Raw genomic sequence first — 25,501 nt, forward strand, 5'->3', positions numbered from 1 at the left:
AAGAATAGATTGCAGATGTTCGGCACATCTGCTTACTTGTCGGGAGATACGCTGTCCCGGGATCCGCTCCTCTTCTTCCACTGAAGTCTCCCCGATGTCTCCGTGCTGCCCGATGTCTCCGTGCTGCCCGATGTCTCCCTGCTGCCCGATGTCTCCCTGCTGCCCGCGATGTCTACCTGCTGCGCGCGATGTCTCCCTGCTGTGCGCGATGTCTTCCTGCTGCGCGCGATGTCTCCCTGCTGCCCGCGATGTCTACCTGCTGCGCGCGATGTCTCCCTGCTGCGCGCGATGTCTCCCTGCTGCGCGCGATGTCTCCCTGCTGCGCGCGATGTCTTCCTGCTGCGCCCGATGTCTCCCTGCTGCGCCCGATGTGTCTCTGCTGCGCCAGATGTGGCTCTGCTGCGCCTGATGTGTCTCTGCTGCACCCGATGTGTCTCTGCTGCGCCCGATGTCTCCCTGCTGCGCCCGATGTCTCCCTGGTGCGCCCGATGTCTCCCTGGTGCGCGATGTCTCCCTGCTGCCGTTCCGCGTGTATCTTCCGACAAGTAAGCAGATGTGCCGAACATCTGTAATCTATTCTTCACTGTGTTCTTCACTGTGTTCTTCACTTAAATGATCCTGTGTTCACTGTTTTTATTCTATTCTTCATTGTTCTTCACTGTGTTTGTTTAATTAAATGCTCGATCTCGAGCAGGGGAAATACTCGTCCGAGCAACGAGCCGTTTCGAGTACCTTAATACTCGAACGAGCATCAAGCTCGGACGAGTATACTCGCTCATCTCTAGTTATAGCACAAACAAGACTAGCGGATGCTCCTCCCATGTGCTGCATATGTCCCGAATAGGAGACCCAATCTCAGTGATCCGAGTCCATGGGATGCTCTATGTTTTTATCTCTGCTTTCCAAAATCCATCATTTTCCCCAAAAAGTTTTTCCACCTGTTTTTGTAGGACAAGTTCCAGTTCCCAATAATTTATTCTAAAAATCCAACCACAATATTTTTGAGGTGGAATTAAAAAAAAATTAGCAAATACATCAGTATAAAATTTACATTGTACTACGCTGTTGACGTTTTCTGTTGACGGACTTGTGTGAGGGTTTGTTTTTTTGGGGAGCCAGGAGTCGTTTTTAAGAGTGCTATATTGAAGATTTATTATTTTTTGGTCTTGTTTTTTCTCTGCTGTAGATGAGTGAGATGCCAAAAACATCAACTGTGGTCTTTTGAATGTTTTTTTCTTTGAGTCACCGGGTGGGAAGAAATAGCTACATTTTATTAGATTGGAAATGTCTAAATCTAATAAATAAGATTATTTATATTTCTTATTTGATTGTTTATAATATTATCTATCTTCTCTATTTATCCATCTCATATCTATCTCATATCTATCTCATATCTATCTCATATCTATCTATCTATCTATCTATCTATCTATCTATCTATCTATCTCATATCTATCTATCTATCTATCTCATATCTATCTATCTATCTATCTATCTATCTATCTCATATCTATCTATCTATCTATCTATCTATCTATCTATCTATCTATCTATCTATCTATCTATCTCCTATCTCTATCTATCTATCTATCTATCTATCTATCTATCTATCTATCTCATATCTATCTATCTATCTATCTATCTCATATCTATCTATCTATCTATCTATCTATCTATCTATCTGCATGTGTTTAACAGAACATAGGGCTGTTTGGAAGGTTTTATATTTTGCACAATATTTTGTGATACTTTTTTATACCCTGCTGCCGTGGTGACTGAAAATTGCACTGACCCATCATCCCTCCCGCTACCCGCCAGCTTTATATATTGTAGGATACAGGATAAATATTAAGATGGTATTAAAGAGACCCTCAACCTTCTTGTGATATATCTTTATAGTATATGCTTGGAATCTTTCTCATTAAATCTACATTTCAGTTCCTTTAAATATTTTGCGTATAAATTGTCCGTCCCCTAATGGGTAACACCTATTTTTTATGGTATCAAACCATGCAGATCCTTAAATGTTATTTGGGAGATCACAAGTCACTCTGAGCTGCCCTGTTCAGGAGAAACCCCCTGTAATATACTTCCCTCTCCAGTATCAATGGAAATGGACCAGACAAGCTGGAATGTGATCGGACTGGATAGGAGTCTTATCTGCAGAATTGGTCCTTTTGGGGGTAGCTAATTGCTATTGAGGACATATTAAGTAATTATGCAAATAAGTGCGATGCAAAGTTGTAGAACCCGCCCCGTACCCCCCCTCCCGGCAATGAGTTGTAAAGCTTTACTCTAAGTGACATGGATAACGTCAGACTGTCACCTTCTGGCATCCTCAGTATTTGAGGGCTCAATTCTAACCTTCTGTACTTTTCCTAAAGTATGTGCACCAGTAACGCAAGAATAACAAAAAATTACAAAGGACACAATGTTCACCGACCAGGGAACATGAATAATACAGAAAACATGGCTTCAATGACTATGCTCCCCGTAGTGACTGGAGGCCATGTCAATGAGGGAACATGAACACAATGGTCAAGAGAAATCAAGGCTGGATATGTGTTAGTTCTTTAGGATAGTCTCTAACAATGGCAGGATAGTCTCAAAGAATCAATGCTGGATATTTGTTAATAGATGGAACTGTAGGATAGTCTCTAATGACAAAGAGAATCTATGTTTGTACTGTAGGATAGACTTATTGGTAGGATAGTCTATAATTTATGCTGCATATGTGTTAATACACAGTACTGTAGGATAGTCTCCAACAAAAAAAGTATCAGTGCTGGATGTATGATACTACTGTAGGATAGTCTCCAACAAAATGGAGTATCAGTACTGAATGTATGATACTTCTGTAGCATAGTCTCCAACAAAATGATGTATCAATGCTGAATATATGATATTACTGTAGGATAGTCTCCAACAAAATAAAGAATCAATGCTGGATGTATGATATTACTGTAGGATAGTCTCCAACAAAAAAAAGTATCAGTGCTGGATGTATGATACTACTGTAGGATAGTCTCCAACAAAATAAAGAATCAATGCTGAATGTATGATACTACTGTAGGATAGTCTCCAACAAAATGGAGTATCAGTACTGAATGTATGATACTTCTGTAGCATAGTCTCCAACAAAATGATGTATCAATGCTGAATATATGATATTACTGTAGGATAGTCTCCAACAAAATAAAGAATCAATGCTGGATGCATGATATTACTGTAGGATAGTCTCCAACAAAAAAAAGTATCAGTGCTGGATGTATGATACTACTGTAGCATAGTCTCCAACTAAATAAAGAATCAATGCTGGATGCATGATATTACTGTAGGATAGTCTCCAACAAAATAAAGTATCAGTGCTGGATGTATGATATTACTGTAGGATAGTCTCCAACAAAATAAAGTATCAGTGCTGGATATATGATACTACTGTAGGATAGTCTCCAACAAAATAAAGTATCAATGCTGAATGTATGATACTACTGTAGGATAGTCTCCAACAAAATAAAGTATCAATGCTGAATGTATGATACTACTGTAGGATAGTCTCCAACAAAATAAAGAATCAATGCTGAATGTATGATACTACTGTAGGATAGTCTCCAACAAAATAAAGATTCAGTGCTGGATGTATGATACTACTGTAGGATAGTCTCCAACAAAATAAAGAATCAGTGCTGGATGTATGATACTACTGTAGGATAGTCTCCAACAAAATGAACTATCAGTGCTGGATGTATGATACTACTGTAGGATAGTCTCTAATGACAAAGAGAATAAAACATGTATCTATGTTTGTACTGTAGGATAGACTTATTGGTAGGATAGTCTATAATTAAGTGGAGAATTAATGCTACATATCTGTTAATACACATTATTGTAGGATAGTCTCAATTGAAATAAAGAATCAATGCTGGATGTATGATACTACTGTAGGATAGTCTCTAATGCTTCATGGTTCTTTAATGACATAGAGAATTGACCCTGGATATATATTTCAGTCTTTAATGACGTATGGGTAAAATAATCTCTAGTGACACAAATAGTTAATACCATATATATATATATATATATATATATATATATATATATATATATATCAGTACTGTAGGATAATCTCTAATTACTTTTGGGTAGGATGATCTCTAGCGTCATAGAGAATTATTACTGGATCTATGTCAGTACTGTAGGATAATTGTCTATAAGGGCTTATGGGTTCAATAGTCTCTAATGATGTAATAAAAATGGACATACATCGGCTACGGAAAGTATTCAGACTCCTTTCAATTATCACTCCCTTAATTGGTAAAATCAAAAAATTTGTTTTTTTTGCTCATTAATGTACAGTCTGCCTTCATCTTGACCGAAATCAGATATTTCAGTATATGTGCAGATATTTTTGTTAGTTTATTAAACAAGAAAAACTGAAATCTCCCCTGGAGATAAGTATTCAGCCCCTGGAGAGAAGTATTCGGCCCCTGTGGATAGGTATTCGGCCCCTGGTGATGAGTATTCGGCCCCCGGTGATAAGTATCCGGCCCCCGGTAATAAGTATTCAGCCCCGTTGCTCACTGTTGAGTAGAAGCTTTGCAGCTGGTGCAGCCAGGAGTCTTCTCCCATGATTGCTTACTTCGCCTAGACAGCCAGGTCAAGGAAGAGTTGTGGTCATCCTAAACTTCTTCCTTTTAAGGATTATGGAGGCCACTGTGCTTTTAGCAACCTTGAGTGCTGCAGAAATTCTTTGGAAACCTTGGCTAGATCTTTGCCTTGCCCTAATTATGTCTCTGAGCTCCCTGGGCAGTTCCTGAGACCTCATGATTCTCATATGCTCTGACATGCACTGTGAGATCTTATATAGACAGGTGTGTGCCTTTCCTTATCCAATAGTCCAATCAGTTTAATTAAACACAGCTAGATCCCAATGAAGGAGTAGAATCATCTCATTGTGGATCAGAAGGAAATGGACAGCATGTGAATTAAATACGAGTGTCACAGAAAAATACTTAGAACCATGTGATATTTCAGTTTTTCATGTTTAATAAAATAGCAAAAATATCCACATTCCTTTTTTTCTGTCAAGATGGGACAGTGTGTACATTAATGTGCAAAAAAAGACATTGGGGCACATTTACTAAGAGTCCGAATGCCGCATTTTCGTCGGGTTTCGCAATTGTTTTCCATTTTGCCCTGAATTGCAACGTGTTTTTTCGCACACGATTGGATTGTGGCGCATCGGCTTGCATGTGACACAAATCGGGGGTGGGTGGGGGGGTGGCCGTCGGACAACCCGACTGATTCAGACAAACCAAGGAATTTAAAAAGCAAATTGTGTCGCTAGATCAGCACTCACATGCACCGGGAAGAAGAAGGTGAACTCCGGCGGGCCTTGGCGGGGGGAGCGACACATGCAGGAAATTGGGCGCACGATCTTAGTGAATCGCGGCAGACCTGTCGGACAACGCACGGCGGGGATCGCAATGGGACGAGTAAGTAAATATGCCCCATTTTTTGATCTTACTAATTGGCTGCAATGAAACAAAGTGTAAAAAATGCAATGGGGTCTGAATACTTTCCGTACCCACTATATGTAATTTTATAGTACTGTAGGATAGGCTCTAATAAGTTAAAGATAGGATAGTGACTAATGATCTCGGGAATCAATGCTGGATATACGATATCTATATATTATCAGATAATATTAGGAAGCCTGACTAGCTTTGACTGGCCATAAAATGTGGTCTAGAGCTATATAAAAACATTCACCAAAATTTGCTCTATGTAATCTAAATAAAAAACATGGCTACTTTCTTTCAAAAACAGCGCCCCACCCCCCCATCACTTGATTTATTTTAATACCAGACACAACACATGGACCATGATCTTGTTCACGAATACAGCCAATTTTTTCTAACTCTGGATAACCCCTTTAAGTATAACAATAAGTCAAGTCAGATAATCTAAGTGAAGGATTGTTTTTGCATTCATCCCTACCATACGATGACCTCTGCAATGTACCTCCAGCCCGATAGTCTCCTGTATGTTATCCTTGATGTTCTTCAATACTGTTCTTCAATACTTCACCAAGTCTACCGTTGAGAATGAGAGTAGTAGTAGCTGCCAGATAGGAGAGGGGGAGGGGATAGTCTTTGAATACATGTTATACATGGCAGTGGGAATTTCCTACTTGCATCCTGGGTGTAGAGCTCCGATGATGTGAGCAGACACACAATACAAGACCCCCATTTACATCTCTATTTACAACCTTGTCAAGTTTCGACTGTACAGTGCGGCACTTAACAGCTTAAAAACACAGCCAGTTTTTCCAGTTTCCCAGTTTTTTTTACTGTCCAAATAACATAATTTTTACATGTCCAATTAAAGGTCGTTGTATTAGGGTTTGACTTTTGTTGGGTAGGTTTAATTTTTCAATAGCACCCCGTCCCCGGAGTTCACAGAAAGTGTATCGTCCAATGATAATGCATTCACTAAGCTCGTGCGCCCGATATCCTGCATGTGTCGCTTCCCGTCTCCGGTCCAACAGAGTTCACCTTCTTCTTTCCGGTGCATGTAAGTGCATGGGCTTCCGACACAATTTGAAAGTTAAATTCCGCGCTCGGTCCGAATCAGTCGGATCGTCCAATGGTACGCCCCCAAATTTGTGTCACATAGAAGCAGCCGCACTGCACCACAATCTGATCACATGCAACACAATCCCACTTGTTAAATACCCATGCAAGACGTGTAATCCCCGAAAAAGGTGCACGAAAGTGCGATCCACGACCCTTAGTAAATGAGCCCCAATGTGTTTAGTTTTAGTACTGAAAAAATTATAAAAAATTGTCAATGGAAATATTTGAGGACTCGTTTTATGGGGGTTAGCTTTCATTTTCTGCTGGTACAATTTGCTAGTACTTCAGTATTGTAGATTACTATGCATTTGTGTATCAGCATTCAATTACACATAATGGGGCACATTTACTTACCCGGTCCTGTCGCAATCCCTGATCCGGACGGTCCGATGAAGATGAAGTCCGGCGCGATTCACCAACATCGTGTGCCCGATATCCTGCATGTGTTGCTTTCCCGTTCAGGTCCGCCGGAGTTCACCTTCTTCTTCCTGGTGTATGTGAGTGCATGTCTTGCAACACAATTTCCGATGTTAAATCCTGCGCATTGTCCGAATCTGTTGGATCGTCTGACAGTCCGCCCCCAATTTGTGTCGCGTAAAAGCCGAGAAAGCCGGGAAACCTGATGAAAATCCGGTCCGCGGACCCTTAGTAAATGAGCCCCAATAGATAAAATAATTTGCCTCCATTGGTACCGTATTCTCTCTATGCACCAATGTTGCTAGTCCATTCACCTATTTGATATAGCGGCAGCTATAATAACCTTATTCCTAAAGGATCATACTATTTATACATCATAAAAAGGTTTTCTTGCCTATCCTGCCTCCTCAGTGTAATTAAAGGTAAAAAATAATAAATCTCCTAACATTGTACCAATGAAAATATTAACTCATTCCACAAAAAACGAGCCCCCACGCTGCTCTAGTGACCAAAGTAAAAAAAAAAACAAAAAAAAAAACAAAAAAAAAACTTCTCAGCAAAAGAATTAAAAGTATAAAAAAATTTAGATTTATAGATTGGGTATCGGAGATATATAGAGCAAAATAAAGGGAAAATTATATATTGTCCACAATTTTGGCACAAAATTTATGAAAATGATAATGAAAAAAAAAAAAGAAAAATGGTAATTGTTTTTAAAGAAAACCCTCTCCCTTGTAAGTCAATCTAAACAATATGTGGTGTATGTGACAAGGGTTTCACTAAAATACAATAAATCCTGCAAAAAACAAGTCCTCAATCATCTATATTGATTATGTTACTGTTCTAAGCATAATTAAAAATCTAAAATGTATGATGTAATATGAATTGATGGGAGATATAATTGTAATCGCAAGATCAATATTGCACGCCACCTATTTTTATTGTTAGGATGTGAAGGAGCATTGGAGGAACCTCCTGCTGATTTTTGGATTGAACAAATTGGAGTTGGAAAGTCGGACTCATTCTATTTGTTCAGTTCGGATGTAGATAATAACATGCGATACCGGTTTGGCACATAATAACTTTATCTGTCATACACTGCAGGGAACGATCAACAACTTTTTTATGAGCAGTGAGATCTGAGAGCTATTATATATATGAAACAACAACCCCCTAAATATAGATTATAAAAACACGAGTATATATCAATACACACAGAATTACACAAATATATCCACGTTATACAGAGGGAAACATCTGTACATTGGTACATTCATACACACAAACATACATACAATGTATACATACAATTTATACATACACACATACACAGTGTATTGCATAGACACACATACTGTACCTACCATTTATACATACACACAAAGAAAATACAATTCATAACCACACATACATACAATTTATACCTACACACAATATATTGTATAGGCACACATCATATATGTACAATTGATACATACACACAAGCAGAATCCAATCCAGACACACATTCATACAATTTATACACACACTCAATACAATGTGGGCACACATTCATACAATTTATACACATTCATACAATTAATATACATTCATACAATTTATATACACACATACATAAAGAATAATTACACACATATCCTCACTATATATAAATACAATACAAACAATATATACATGAACTGCAAGCATACAGAAACATATACACTACATGAAGATGATTACATTAAAAGATAGATACACATAAAAAGACATACAATGTACACATCCATTCACACACACACTACATTCATAACATATACATCCAAAAATATCCATACACATAACATACAATCTCTACATCCATTCATACACTACATACTACTATACACTCATCACACACAATAATCCATCCACACATGTACAAAGTCACCACAATATATAATAACTCTACAGAAAATATAACATCCAGTACATGTTGGGGGATCACATCCATCAGATACAATGTACTGTAAAATCATAGAACTTACCTGAGAAGGGCACCGCAGGTCTGGTGGGCACAGGTAGTGCCAGGCTCAGCCCCTGCAGCACAGCGCCAGGTGAGGCGGGCACAGGTAGTACAGCCCGGGAGGGCACAGGCTGATGGAGCAGCAGGGGGTGAAGGTGGCTAGGCTGCGGGACAGCTGGGCAGGTGGGCACAGGGCAGGTAGGCACAGGGCAGGTGGGCACAGGGCAGGATACACAGGGCACAGGTGAGGATGAGCTGCCGGCAGCTTCCTGGCTGTAGTAACACTGGGAGCATCGGCTGGATACAGGGAGCCGCCTACTACTGGGAGCTCTACTACTACTACCTGACCCTGCTCTACCTGCTACAGATGTGCAGCACTGCTGTATGTAACCCTCCACATCACCTACCGGCACTGCACTCACTGTATACCCTCACTGCACTCTCTATATACTGCCATCCCATCACTGCACTCTCTGTATAGCCTCACTGCACTCTATATATACTGCCATGCCATCACTGCACTCTCTGTATAGCCTCACTGCACCCTCTATATAATCACATATCAGCACTACACCCTCTATATACTGCCATCCCATCACTGCACTCTCTGTATAGCCTCACTGCACTCTATATATACTGCCATGCCATCACTGCACCCTCTATATACTGCCATGCCATCACTGCACTCTCTGTATAGCCTCACTGCACTCTATATATACTGCCATGCCATCACTGCACTTTCTGTATAGCCTCACTGCACTCTATATATACTGCCATACCCTCACTGCACTCTCTATATACTGCCATGCCATCACTGCACCCTCTATATACTGTCATACCCTCACTACACCCTCTAACATCACTTCTCTCTATATACTGTAATCACTGCACTCACTGTATACCCTCACTACACCCTCTATATACTGCCATGACATCACTGCACTTACTGTATACCCTCACTGCACTCTCTATATGCTGGCATACCATCACTGCACCCTTTATGTAATCCCATATCATCACTACACCCCCTATATACTGTCATACCCTCACTACACCCTCTAACATCACTGCTTTCTATATACTGTCATCACTGTACTCAATATATACCATCATTGCAGCCTCTATATACTGTCATACCCTCACTACACCCTCTAACATCACTTCTCTCTATATACTGTAATCACTGCACTCACTGTATACCCTCACTACACCCTCTATATACTGCCATGACATCACTGCACTCACTGTATACCCTCACTGCACTCTCTATATGCTGGCATACCATCACTGCACCCTTTATGTAATCCCATATCATCACTACACCCCCTATATACTGTCATACCCTCACTACACCCTCTATATACTGCCATGACATCACTGCACTCACTGTATACCCTCACTGCACTCTCTATATGCTGGCATACCATCACTGCACCCTTTATGTAATCCCATATCATCACTACACCCCCTATATACTGTCATACCCTCACTACACCCTCTAACATCACTGCTTTCTATATACTGTCATCACTGTACTCAATATATACCATCATTGCAGCCTCTATATACTGTCATACCATCACTGAACCCTCTATATACAGTCATACCATCACTACACCCTCTATATACTGTCATACCATCACTACTCTCACTGTATACCCTCACTGCACTCTCTATATAGTGTCATACCATCACTGCTGTATGTGACCATCTATATCACCTACAATCACTGCTCTCTATATACTGTTATCACTGCACTCACTATATACCTTCACAGCAACCTTCTATATACTGCCATACCATCACTGCACTCTCTATATACTGCCATACCATCACTGCACCATCTATATACTCCCATACCATCACTGCACTCTCTATACACTGCCATACCATCACTGCACTCTCTATATACTGCCATACCATCACTGGACTCTCTATATACTGCCATAGCATCACTGCACTCTCTATATTCTGTCATGCCATCACTGCACTCTCTATATACTGCCATAGCATCACTGCACTCTCTACATTCTGTCATGCCATCACTGCACTCTCTACATATTGCCATGCCATCACTGCACTCTCTATATACTCCTGTACCATCACTGCACTCTCTATATTCTGTCATGCCATCACTGCACTCTCTACATACTGCCATGCCATCACTGCACTCTCTATATACTCCTGTACCATCACTGCACTCTCTATATACTCCCATACCATCACTGCAACCTCTATATACTGCCATGCCATCACTGCACTCACTGTATACCCTCACTACACCCTCTATATACTGCCATACTGTCACTGCACTCAATATATACTGTCATACCATCCCTGCTGTATGTGACTCTCTATATCACCTACCATCACTGCTCTGTATATACTGTCATCTCTGCGCTTACTATATTCCCTGTATACCCTGTATATACTGTCATACTCTCACTTTCATCACTTCTGTCTACAACCCTCTCTTTATACTGTCATAACAACAGTGCTCTCTATATACTGTCATATGATCACTGCTCTCTATATAACCCCCTCTGTATAATGTCATATGATCACTGCTCTCTATATACCCACTCTATATACTTTCATATTATCCCTGCTGTCTATATAACCCCATCTATATACTGTCTTAACATCACTGCTCACTATATAACTCCTCTTTATACTGTCATATCATTACTGCTCTCTATATTACACCTATATATACTAACATATTATCCCTGCTCTCTCTATGATCCCTCTATATACTGGCATATCACTGCTCTCTCTATAAACCCCCTACATAGTGTCTTAACTTCACTCCTCTCTATATACTGTCATATCCTCCCTGCTCTCCATCACCCCCTCTATTTACTATCATACCATCACTGCTCTCTATATAACACCTCTATATGCTGTCATACCATCACTGCTCTCTATATAACACCTCTATATGCTGTCATATCATCACTGCTCTCTATATAACCCCTCTATATACTGTCATATCATCACTGCTCTCTATATACTGTCATATCCTCCTGCTCTCCATCACCCCCTCTATTTACTATCATACCATCACTGCTCTCTATATAACCCCTCTATATACTGTCATATCATCACTGCTCTCTATATACTGTCATATCCTCCCTGCTCTCCATCACCCCCTCTATTTACTATCATACCATGACTGCTCTCTATATAACCCCTCTATATACTGTCATATCATCACTGCTCTCTATACAACCCCTCTATATACTGTCATATCCTCCCTACTCTCCATCTCCCCCTCTATTTACTAACATACCATCACTGCTCTCTATAGATAGAGTTTCCAAATATGAGCTATGCAGATTGGGCCTGGAGCCTAGTCTGGTGGGTCGGGAGCTATTTAGGACCTTACCCAATCGGAGGGGCATTTGGAAAAATTTTACAAGAGGTAAGAGCTTCCATATGAAGTCTAAATGAGACACTTGGCGAAGCAGAAGGTGGGACACAGTTCTTCTCAGTTGATCCTGGGTGTGGGACGGGAGGTGTTGGCAGCCGAGAGCTTCTTATGGAGATGGTGTGGCACAGAAATGTTAAAAACTCTTAGCATGTTGGCCAAAAAGTTGGCTCATGGACAAGGCGAGCGACCTTGAGGCAGGTGACCTGGACCTTGACCTGTGCTATTAAGGCAGTCGTCAGTGGTCCGCACGCACCAACGGCACACAAGCCGTTTGTGTGCATGAAACCCAAGGAACCAGAAGAGAGAGTGAATATCCAAGTGTTGTAAAAGGTGGGAACCAACTGATGTCATATTGCAAGAAGGGAAACTGTGTCCCCGATGTGGTGCTCCCCATACGTGGACACATACAGAGTTGAATTCAATAGTGACGTATGGAGCCGACGGCTCCCCACTGCACCATTCCCATAGCAGCCATATTGGGAAGGGGACATAATAAGTAGAGGAACAATCAAAAGTGTGGGGTGTTGTTTGGGCACATGGGGGGGATGGGGGGCATGGTAAGCAGTGGCCTATAGTGCCGGGGGTTATTATTAGTTTGGGGATAAAATAAGGGGGCAGTATTAGTTGGTGGGCCAAATGGAGGACAAAAGGGATCATCTGAGGTCATGGCTTAGGAAAATTAAAATTCACTGTGGTGCACTGTGTGCTCCACCACCTTCCTTCCCTCTTTCCACATATTGTAAGTTGGGAGAATTGCTGAAGAAGTAAGTGGATTGCAGGACTGGTATGTCGGCCATTCACGTGGGGTACTTCAGGGGACTTTATACCCCAATGTGTATAGTAGCTGGGGTCCCCAGCAGTGTGGACCCCCTAGTGATCATACACACAATGCAGTGTGTCCTGGCTATCTATGACACTATAAAATGGGGATAACAATCAATAATACATGGAGAAGGTGTCACTTCTATCGGTGTTAGGCTTATGTAGCAGAGTGGAGAAGCTACACAGGACTTACAAGTCTGTGGAAAAAAGCGGGAAAATTGGAGCAGCACTTATATAGATCAATCACGGCTTGATAAAGCCTTCATAGAGAGGGCGAAGCGTCGTTTTTTATTATTATGGTGCAATAAAGAAATACTTTTTTAAGGAGTGCTGCTTTGCTGCTAAACAAGTCTCATCATTCTCCTTTTATCCATTTGATCCACTAGAGGGAGCGGCGCCTATAGCATCACTAACTCCCTGTATAACCAAGTCTCATAGATATATATATATATATATTCCCAGATATATCGGGGAAGATTTACCATAAGTCTCTTAGAGCAGAACTGTTTTAGTTGCCTACAGCAACCAACCAGAGCTCAGCTTTCATTTCCCCACAGATGTTTATAAAATGAAAGTTGAGCTCTGATTGGTTTCCATAGGCAACTAGAACAGTTTTACCTCAGAAACTTGATGATAAATCTTTCCTATTGAGTGTATTGGGGAATGTGTCCACATGGGTACAACATCAAAATCCTTAAAAACTTCTTTAATAGGGATTCTCAGGATTATAAACACAGCGATTTGGGATGTGTGTGGTGTGGAGTCTGGGAAATTTTTCGATTGAAAGCCACAAATTTACTAACTGTACAGTCAGTAAAATAGTGAAGTTTGAGTTCTGTCTCTGGACCCCCTTACAGACCGACCGATTCAACCTCACCCCTAAATTTGGTGCTCACTTTGGGTGGGATTTTGCGAGCGACATGCAGAAATTTCCTGGGATTGTTGTGGAAAATGAGTGACCTTTCAGTACCTACCTACTAAATGATATCACAGCAGAAATGATGTTTTCAGCGCTCTGTAGTGTGGGGGAAATGGACATTTCTGTACATGGTTCTGTCCTGGATACAGGTGGTCTTCTTAGCCCCCATTCACACGGCCAACGTAGGGGCGTATATTGCATTCACAACGGCTATGGCGACCCTTTGTATATGGGGAAAAGATAGAGCATGTTCTACCTTTCCCCTTATGTACAATCAGGCAGCGCTATTCTCTATGGAGAGGGGAGGGGTGAGCAGTGCTCCTTCTATCCAGCTCAGGTGACGTGTGCCTTCCCGGGCTTCGGCCAGGTGAGCACAGGTCCATGTGAATGCAACCTTTAAAAGGTAGACTTTTGGAGAAGTTTAACACCCTTTGCGCCCTTTAATAATAATTCCTTTATTTATATAGCGCACACAGATTACGCAACGCTGCACAGAGATTGCTAAATCGGTTCCTGTCCCCATGGGGCTCACAATCTAATCATCCTACCAGTATGTTTTGGAGTGTGGGAGGAAAACGGAGGACCCAAAGGACCCAGAAAACCACGCAAACACGGAGAGAACATACAAACTCTTTGCAGATGTTGACCCTGGAACAAGGCTGTAATGCTAACCATTAAGCGACCCCTTCCTAAAAACCCCCAACCATGATAACTTATATAGCACAACTTTATGTATGGTAGATACGTTAAAGGAAATAAAGTAAATCTTCCATCAAAATCCATCATCATAAACCAGAGACACTTACCCATAGATCCAGGCACCGTGACTGCGGTAATCTACTTTTATTTGTTATCCATGGCCTCTCTTTCCTCCTTAAATTATTATTATTAAAATTGTATTAATGAGCCTGAAGAGCTCCTAAATGTTGTTATCAAATCCCCTAGTGGATTATAATATAGGCAGTTTGAGTGGTATCCTGGGGCCCAAGCCTTGTAGGGGGCCCATGGCCGCCCACCACATTTTATACTGTGAATGACCTTCCTCCTTCTACAGAAAAGCCATTTGAGGACCTTTGAAAGTCCTCCAAAGGTCCTGAAACTGCAGATTGAAAGCAGGCAGAAGGGACACCTCCTGCAGGGCCGGATTAAGGGTGGTGGGGGCCCCTGGGCGTAAATTGGTAGGGGCCCTTCCAACAATGTTTTTGGAAGTATGTAGCCTGCCAGCCCCCTGTAGTATATAGCCTGCCAGCCGCCTGTAGTATATAGCCTGCCAGCCCCCTGTAGTATATAGCCTGCCAGCCCACAGTAGAATACAGCCACCAGCCCCCTGTAGAATACAGCCACGAGCCCCCTGTAGAATACAGACTCCAGCCCCCTCTAGTATACAACCACCAGCCCCCTGTAGTATACAGTCACCAGCCCCCTGTAGTATACAGCCACCAGCCCTTTGTAGTATACAGCCACCAGCCCCCTGTAGAATTTAGCCGTCACAAACAGTTGTCATTGCTGGGGGAGATTGCTGATGCACTGTTTTGGCGGCAGCATGTACTGATCGAACGCTGACAGCGTGACTTCATCACTCGCCACCGGCGTCCCAACACAACCAGCTGAACTGAATCGCTGAATGTCGGAAACTGGTGGGGGCCCCGGGGCTCGAGCCCCAGGATCCCCTACTTTAATCCGGCCCTGGCCTCCTCCATACCCCAAGAAGCTGATTCTAGTACCATATGTAGAAAGTGATGCCAGACTTGTAGGGGCTATAATATTCATACAGCCCAGGGACCATGGCAGTCCTAATCTGCCACTGACCAAAGCCCCTCTGTTCTGGAGCTTCACCGGCTGTTACACTGCCTCACTGTCCCCCTCTGCTCCCTCAGCACTTCCCCCTCACTCTGCCTTATATAATCTCTCTGCAGCAGAGAAGGTTTTAACACATGTGAGAGAGGGGGAGTGAACAGTGTAACAGCCTGTGAAGCTACAGCACGGATGGGCTTTGGTATGAACCCCCAGAGCCCTTCAGGCTCATTAGAGTAATTGTAAAAGTTGATTTGAGAAGAAAGGAGGCCATGGATAACAAATATAAGAAGCTTACCACAGTCACGGTGCCCGGATCTAGGAGTAAGTACCTTTAATGATGACTGGTAAGATATAGACGCGCAACTCTACGTATGGTAGATACCTGATAATGGCAGCTTACGTTATGTGTCAGCGTCAGCTGGTGTGTAGTAAACCTGTCAATTATTTCATCAATATATCTGCTCTAGTGCATGAGTTGGTGTCTTTTCATAATATCATCTATACATATTTTCCATAGTGTTCTGATATATATGTAATATTGATTGATCTATTATATTGTGTATGTGGTGTCATTAGATTGTAACGTTTTATATATATGTATATATATATATATATATATATATATATATATATATGTGTGTGTGTTTGTAGAGTAGTTATTATTATCAGCTCCTCAGGGAATGTTCCAGTAGATACACCGGAGTACAATATGTCCGTATTGAAGTCTGTGATGTAACACTCACCCAGTTTATGGAATATTTTTGGGACTGGGTGCATGAAGCGGCATGAAGTTGTAATTGATGACAATTTTTTTTTTGGATGGACAGATATAATTAGCTGACAGGTTGCAGGGATATATATAGTAAAAGCCATGATTAGGGCATGTTGTCAGGGTGATACGTGTTTCGGCTGGTAGAAGGGCAGGAGGTGTGTGAGTCCTTTATGAATTAGGTCAGAAGTATATGGCTTGGTATCGGTACACATACACTAGAGATCAAAATTGGAGAATAACACACAATTTCCTAATTGCCAAGGTAGTCCTATGTGATTATATCCTAACAATAGCAGTATTTTACGCTTATTTCATAAATTGTCTATATCCTAAAGCACAGAATAAGAATGTAAATGAGACAATTGTAAAAGGACATTAATCAAAATTAGAGAACACTTTCTGACACCTGCAAGTTATTGGTGTTAATCTGGCAGCTGGTGCTAATTTCCTTAATTATCTGACAAACCCTATATAACTGGAGCCAAACGTTCCAGTTTTCATTGACTTTGCAAGAATGTTGTGCCATTCCAAACCCCACCAGCAACAGGTTGTCCAGATGGAGGCCAAAGGGGTAACCCTATCAGCCATAGCGAGAGGAGTTGATTGTTTCAAGTCTTTGATTCTAGATTATTGCATCTTTACAACATAACAAACTCATTCATGTCCCCCAAGAAGGGTGGTCGCCCTTGAAAGACAAATGCAAGAGAGAACAGGATAACGCGGAGAATCTACATGGGTAATTGTTTCAACAATGCAACTGTAATTTGTTGTCATTTCAGCACTGAACAGGGTAAGAATCTGTCTTATCATACAGTTGGGCACATTTACTTACCCGTCCCGTTGCGTCTGCCGATCCAGAATGTCCAATGAGGATTCGGAGCTGCCGCTATTTACTTACAGCGTGCGCCAGATTTCTTGAATGTGTCGCTTAGGTCCGCCAGAGTTCACCTTCTTCTTCCCGGTGCATGTAAGTGCTGATTTTGCGACAAAATTAGAATTTAAAATTCCGCGGTTTGTCCAAATCAGTTGAGTTGTCAGACGGCCACGTCCCCGATTTGTGTCGCATGAAAGGTGGCGCCGATGCAGCAAAATCCGATCGCGTGCGCCAAAAACCCCTGTGCAAATCAGGGAAAATTGGAAATATTCGAGAAATCCGATGGAAATGCGTCCTCCTGTTCCATTTGACTCAACTTTTGCCATAAACTATCCTAAACCTATGCTGAATACTGACACAAATTTGGTTTACTGGGTGTTCTTAATAGATATATGGTCATTGAAGAAATAAACCAATGGACCCTTAGGGTCACATAATGTCCATGAGATGTGTGGTCATATGACATGTCCTTGAGCATGGGTCCATGTGGTCATATAACTATGGCCACATCCAGACATTTTGAGATTGTCTTAGTTGAAGGAGTTCAAGAACTTGTGGAGTGTAGGGTCAAAGGACCCAATATGGGATGCCATGATTACTGACTGCATTGTGATATAATAACTACATATCTAAAAGTAAAGGTTTAGATGCATAAGAAAATCATCTAATATATGTGATTGGGAAAATCCCAATTACTGGTGCGTAATAAGACTCAGTTCATTGTAGTTATTATCCAGGGTATAATCGGAATCTTAGCCACCATATAATAAAAGGATGTGACTATTACAAACAGTTGTAGACGTAAGATCGATGAGTAGGGTTGACTTGGTGGAACACTACATTGAGAAATAGTTCACAATACATTGGCAGATTTCCATTTTACACCCCACGTGAACTCAGATAAAATAATTTGAAAAAAATTTCACTTTAATTGAAGGTCCTGTCAGAAGATTAGACATGGAAGGTAAGTCAGTACCTACAGCGGATGGTTACCTGATATTAAATTTCCTCAGATCTTGATGATTGGATAATTTTTAGGTAAGATTAGCAAATATCTGTGATTACAATTGAGATACTGACTATAGGTAGGTTGGAGTAGTCTGAGACACACCTCCTGCATCATCATTGGTTCAGAAAGCTGAGCTCTGATTGGTTGCCTTCTGCTCTCAGACACTTCTGATAAAACTCCCTTACAGAATATAAGAGGATAACAAAGAGAAATGAACATGTAAAGATCAAGGAAAGGGAAGTGGAAAGGAAGGAACTTGTTACATATGCTTCTCCATCTTCTGCTTTGCAATTCAGTGCTTTTCAACAGGTGACTTGTCTGTGCTGCTCACTCCTCAGCTCTCAGCCCCCACCCTTGTTCTCCTTTACAGCTCCTCCCTCCTGCTCCTTCACAGAGCTCACAGCTTGGTGAGCTGACATCATTGGGAGAGGAAGGAGCACAAAGGTGGGGGCTGAGAACCGAGCAGTCTTCAGCACAGACAAAAGGTGGTGTTTTTTGAAATGCATCCAAACCAAAGCCCAACCCCTGGGACTACACAGAAGATTCTATGAGGGTGCAATGTAAGTTATCACACAAATATATTGTAATGCAAATGCTTAGAGAAAGCAGAAAGACAAATTTGCACTGCAGGTGTGATGGACTTCTACAACATGTCTTAAGTGAAAATTAGATCCCTGGTGACAGGTTCCCTTTAAGGTTTGCACACCTTCAGAGTTCTGCCTCTCTCTGCTTTAAGCCCCACTTTCGACATCTTTCCTTGCTGGTCAAACAGATTGTTAGCTAGCTGTCTTTCTGTGTATCGTTTCTGTGTCTTGTTTCCTTGGCGCAGGACTCCCAGTTATTGGCCACTGTTTAGGATGGACCCAAACGATGGACTGTTTGTGGGGCTCAGAATTTTGACTCACTGTCCTTGTCTGTGTCCGACCCTTACAGAAATTTACTGAGAAGTGCCCAATAGAAGATGAATAGTATGAAATCCCCCGATTAAGGTGAGCCCTAGTTACAGACAGACCCCTCTGCCCCCTATGACCTCTGGTGTAGACTCTGGATGTTACTATAGCCCCAGACTGCAATGATCAGCTGTAAGGCGTCTGTAATGAAGCTTTATTGATAATCCTTGGTCCCATTACAGCACAACACTTTGAAAATCCAATTGTCACAGGTACAAAAAAAAAATTATTTCTACAATTACAATTATAAAATATACCAATTCCGACTTACATACGAATTCAACTTAAGTACAAACCTCAAGAACTTATGAAGAACCTGGTGACTGCCTGTAAACGGAGGATAGTGAGTAGACATCATAGTGAAAGAAACGAGAAGAAATAGAAAGAGGAGAGAGAGAAAACAGCTAAGTGAGTAAGAAGAGGAATTGGAATAAAAATGAACAAAAATGGGCGGAGTAAAAAGTAGAAAACAGAAAAAAATAGAACAAACACAAAAGGGCTGACATAGTAAGGGCATAAAGGAAATAGGAGGAATGGAATAATGGAAGAAAAGGAGGGTCGGAACTATGGAAGAAGGAAAAAAATTAGAGAAGGTTAAGTGAGGATTTAGGAATGAAGACAATTTAAATAAAGAGAACAGAAAATTATAAGAAAGTACAGGCAGTCCCCGGGTTATGCACAAGATTGGGTCCGTAGGTTTGTTCTAAAGTTGAATTTGTATGTAAGTCAAAACTGTATATTTTATAATTGTAGTTCCAAAAAATGTTTTTGCCCCAGTATCAATTGGATTTTCAAAATTTTAGCTGAAATAGGACCAAGGATTATCCATAAATCTTCATTACAGACACCTTACAGCTGATCTTGCAGTCTGGGACTATAGTAAAGTATCCAGAGACTTCACCAGAGGTCACAGGGGGCAGAGGGGTCCGTCTGTAACTATGGGTCGTCTGTAAGTCGGGTGTCCTTAAAGGGAACCTACCACCACGATTCTACCTATAAAGGTAGATCGGGTGGTAGGTGGATGTAAGGGACGTGAGGAGAGCTCTTTTTAGAGCTATTCCTCACGTCCCTGCTAACTTTTAATAAACTTTATTCCCCTAATGTGTAAATTTACTTATGCGGCTACTGGGGCGTGGAGTAGCTGGGCAAGAGGCTACACAGCGCGGCTACTCCACGCCCCAGTAGCCACGTTACTCCTCCTACCCTGTGTGTGCGGTGCGCGGCATCTGACAAGCTGGAGATCTGTGCATGCGCAGTAGCTCTGGGCTCGGAGCTGTGGCTGCTCAGCATGCGCAGAACGCCAGCATGTCGGGCGAGGGCACGCAGCTATGAGGAGCTGCGCGCCGAACACACAGGGTAGGAGGAGTAATGTGGCTACTGGGCCATGGAGTAGCCGCGCTGTGTAGCCTCGTGCCCGGCTACTCCACGCCCCAGGAGCCGCATAAGTAAATTTACATATTAGGGGAATAAAGTTTATTAAAATTTAGCGGGGACGTGAGGATTAGCTCTTATAGGTAGAATGGTGGTGGTAGGGGACCGCCTGTAAATAGAAAAGAAAAATCATACAGAAACAGATATTCTTAAAGGGAAACAAAAAGGGCAGGAAATAATTTGGAAGACTGGTAACCTGCATATGGGATAAGTTTTTGATTTTCCATGTTTGACCCCGACTGAGCTGCACTGGGGGGTCAGGGATTTGGCATCGTGGAGGTGATGGGGCACCTCCTGGGCATATGGTTGGTTATGCAGTGGTAGACTTATATACTGCTAATCCCTTACATTACACCGTCTACCTAACGTATGCCGCTCACCCGATACAGTAATGAGGATTGGATTAACCAAATTACTTGTAAGCCTTTTCCATGAATTCCCTACGCCGTCTCTCATCGCCTCCTCCTTGGAACGTTCCTAATATATATGGAGATGTCATTATAAGCTTTCATTTTCCAGTCATCTATTCCAATTGCACATCGGTATGCCGCTGTGTCAGATGCCAGAGGTCACCACCACATCATCACCTGTCGCCCTCCTAAAAGATCTTTACTCTGGAAGCATATAATCAATTATAACAAATTACTGATCATCTTATATATTAGAGGAATAAATTCCTCTGGAATGATCTCTACGGATTGGTAGACATTCACGTGCACACCTGGATATTTTAAAGGATGACTATAGGACATGGTAAGGTGGCTGCTGTGCAATAAGGCTTGAGAACCTTTCTGATCCAGGAGATTTTGAACATAGACCAACAGGGTGTAGTTGTCACGCGGCCTGGCATTTAACTGTTTATTTTCCAGAATCAAGCAGCGAAATGACTGTGCAGTTATAAGGGATTCCTTACCATAGGTCATTTTGCAAGGAGAGAGATGAGGAAATTGACCAAGTCCTCGAAATCAAACTCAGTGTTGGTTGGCTGATGGTTCATGAAGTGAAGCTCAATGGGGCAGATTTACTTACCCGGTCCAGTCGCGATCCAGCGGCGTGTTCTCCATCGAGGATTCAGGTTCTGCCGGGACTCACTAAGGTCCATGTGCCCGATATCCACCAGGTGTCACTGCTGTGCCGAGGTCCACCGGAGTTCACCTTCTTCTTCCTGATGCATGTGAGTGCTGATCTTGCGAAACAAACTCTTTTTTAAATTCCACGTTTTTTTCCAAAACCGTCGGGTTGTCTCACAGCCAACGTCCTCCCCCCCCCCCCCCCCGATTTCTGTCGCATGAAAGCCAAAATCCCGGGGCAATTCAGCGGAAAAAAGTGCGTGATTCGGACCCATTTTGCTGTTTTTTTTTTTCCAAAACAATCCAGATCTCAAACTACTGACCAGATATTAGGCAGTATTAAGTTGAACTGAATTTCGTCAAACCACCATATACATGGTCACTTCTCTGCGAGAAGCGGCCACTGGGTAACCTATTCTTGGACCAGCGGAGATCCCATTATACAGAAGTCCATGGAGAAGACAGTTTCCAAGTAGACATAACATAGAGACATCTTTGGTGGGAATCAAGTTTTGGAAACCTCCAAGTTCATCCTCTAGAGCTTGGGCTCCTAAGTCCCTGATACCATGAACAGTGTTTAATAATCAAGAAGAGTTCTCTGTAGCACAGGATTTGTGTTAGCATGGACAGACCACCCCAAGGCGACGTCTGGATGACCACTTTGCATCATCATTATACATACTGTCGGCATCAGGGCAAGTCAAAGTTTTCTCCTAATTTTGTATAATAGATGCAATTGGGTGTTAACTTGGACATTAAAAAATTCTTGTCACTTTACTAACAAAGCCATCAGCTAATCATATGACAGGGTATCATCACAGCGACGCAGAACCCGTTCAAAATAAAATAGGTTAATCGAGAGGACAAGGTGTGCTCCCTAGTTCTTATCAAACGACATAGCAATTGTGTTTGTGTTTAGAACATTGTGCCATGTGTTAAATTATGTTTGTAATGGGAGTAGTGACTAAATACATATGGACGGCTTTGCCTCAATATCCACCTCAAACCGGCTCCAGTCGGTTCAGCTATGAATTTTTTGTACTCTCTTGGCATGAGTAATATGCTGGTTAGCTGACTGTGTAAAAAAAACAAAGTTTAGAACTATTTTCAGTCTTCAAAGAGGTAAAAATTTAAAGGTGACCTTATAATAGTTACGACTGGAGAAGTAGGTTGGAAACTTGGTGTCTTAAAGTTGCTGGACCCCAATTCTGGACTAACTTCCCACCTACAGTGTAGCTTGAAAGTTTGTGAAAATGACATTAGTTAGACAAAGACCTTTAGTTGCCCAGAGGGTACTATAGGTTCCTTAATTCACAGACTATTGTATGCTTGCTGTTGGGGAGATCTTGGCTGGTGCACCAGGGATGACGTGGAAGTGGTGAGTGATGTTGCTTAGGGAGCCCACCTGTCATCATCCTCTAGATAAAGGACCTTACTAGACAAATTAGGTAAAATTCTGCTGTGGCTCTGGAGTCCAGCATTGGATTAGAGCATGGAGCCTCCAGGAGATCCTCTGGTTCTTTGGTGGACTAGTCTAACACTGCAGAGAAAGGTTAGAACGGTCTGGCACTACTCTATTTATACACAACCTTTAGAGTCCACTCTCATTAGAGATGATTTTGTGAACTTTGCCTCCCTGTTGGGCATCAACAACTCTTCTTCTGAGGTCCTCAGAATTATCCTGCCATGATATATGTGTCATAAAGCCTCAAATAAAGTTTGTTGCCCAAAGCTAATATTTTTAACCTGTATGTTTGATCTTGATTTCTTTGACTATGTTTAGAACTTATTTGAAGTAGTTTTAGCACTTGGTTCATTTACATACAAGCTGCAAACAACATATGGTCTGTTAGGTAAAATCTTGCTGTCCCAATGGCCTTTTAGTCTACTGATATTGGAGGAAAACATAGATATAGTTGGTGTAGCTGAGACATGGTCAGGTTCATGACATGATTGATGTATTAGTTTTCAAGATAGGGAAAATAGGAGAGGAGGTGGTGTATGTCTGTATGTCAGAAGAGACTGGAAAGCGAGTGTGAATGAGACAATAGTCAATGAAGAGTGTGAGGAGGCTGAAACTTTATAGGTTGAGGTTCAAAGCGAAGAAGAGCTTTTGGAGATTTTGGGAGTAAATTATAGACCCCCCAGTATCTCTGAGGAAATAGAGGGTCACCTATATAAACAGATGGAGCGGGCTGCACAGGAGGGGACAGTGGGGATCATGGGAGACTTTAACTTACTAGATATTAATTGTCGTGACAAGAAGGAGAAGGGGGGAACGGAGCTTTGCAACCCACTGAGAAATCCGGCGTCGGATCAAATGATTATTTATTTAAATAAATATAATAAAATAAAAAAATAATGACATTTTAAAAGAAATGACGCCTGCGACGCGTTTTAGCTTTGGACCAGAGCTTTCATCAGGCAACCTTTGTTGGATCTTGTGATGTCTAACAATGCGGAGATCGTCCAAAATGTCACTGTCCTGGAAACCCTCTGGAACAGCGATCATAACATAATTATTTTTCTCCTAAACTGTTAAAAGGAAATACATGCTGGAAAAGAAAAAATATAACATTTTAAGAAGGTTACTTTCCCGAAATTATAAATATAAATGATAAAGGTCATGAAGGGTCATAGTAATGAGGAAAGATTAAAGGAAATCAACCACTAAAAAAAACAAATTCACATATTCACCTTGATCTCTGCCCTGTGCGTCGAAAGTTATCATTCGACCAATCCTTTCCTCAACCAATCCAATCCATTCCCTTTCCTTCCTTAGTCAAACTTGATTGACATATTTCTTTTTTCAACTGTACTAATGATGTAACTATGTCATTTTGTGTTACAGTAATCCAGAAACAGGCTATGATTCATTACCCACTGGGGTATTACTTATTATCAGTGGAAGTGACCAGCAGAACTGGACTACCAAATGGACAACCACACCTTAATCCAATTCTGATTCCTTGACAGTCACAGACAGTCTTACATTGTAACTGACGACTCTATTTTTGCCGTTCTTCACAATTTTACATTGGAATCCAGGGTATAAGCCAATGATAAAAAAACACATGCCATACATAAGTAACCTTCTTTAAAATAACAACTCTCTCCTCTACTGATGTGTCAAGGTTAAGAATATGTTTCATCTGATTCACCTCTGCAGATAACTGTATCGGGAACCTGTTTAGCAGGCCCCGGGGAGAGAGGAAGTGAGGGCTAGTGACGAGGGAGAACATTGTTCTGTATAAAGGTGAAGGATAGATCCCCCCTATAGAGAGTATAAACTTAAGACATCATATTTCCCATCTGCACTGCATAGGATTGGACAATATGCACATGGATGTTAGTATAGGGGTAGTAGAAGACACGTGAGAAGATA

General features: G+C 41.6%; 1 protein-coding gene across 3 annotated transcripts in view; it reads right to left on the bottom strand.

Moving 5' to 3' along the window:
• The window catches only part of SCNN1B (sodium channel epithelial 1 subunit beta), a 47,974-nt gene extending 34,169 nt beyond the window's left edge, over positions 1-13,805 (bottom strand). The window contains exons 1-2 of one of the 3 annotated variants that reach the window (XM_072120301.1): positions 9,062-9,546; positions 6,025-6,095 (exon numbers count right to left, since the gene is read on the bottom strand). Coding sequence is in view for 1 of the 3 variants with exons in the window: in XM_072120299.1 (XP_071976400.1) it covers positions 13,777-13,779 (3 nt within the window). In the remaining 2 variants the exon portion in view is untranslated. Of the gene's footprint in view, positions 1-6,024; positions 6,096-9,061; positions 9,547-13,776 lie in introns of those variants that run through there. The other 2 variants (XM_072120299.1, XM_072120300.1) reach the window with 2 other exon arrangements.
• Positions 13,806-25,501: the final 11,696 nt, after the last annotated feature.

This window comes from Engystomops pustulosus, chromosome 8, assembly GCF_040894005.1.
Source record: "Engystomops pustulosus chromosome 8, aEngPut4.maternal, whole genome shotgun sequence".
Classification (NCBI taxonomy): domain Eukaryota; kingdom Metazoa; phylum Chordata; class Amphibia; order Anura; family Leptodactylidae; genus Engystomops; species Engystomops pustulosus.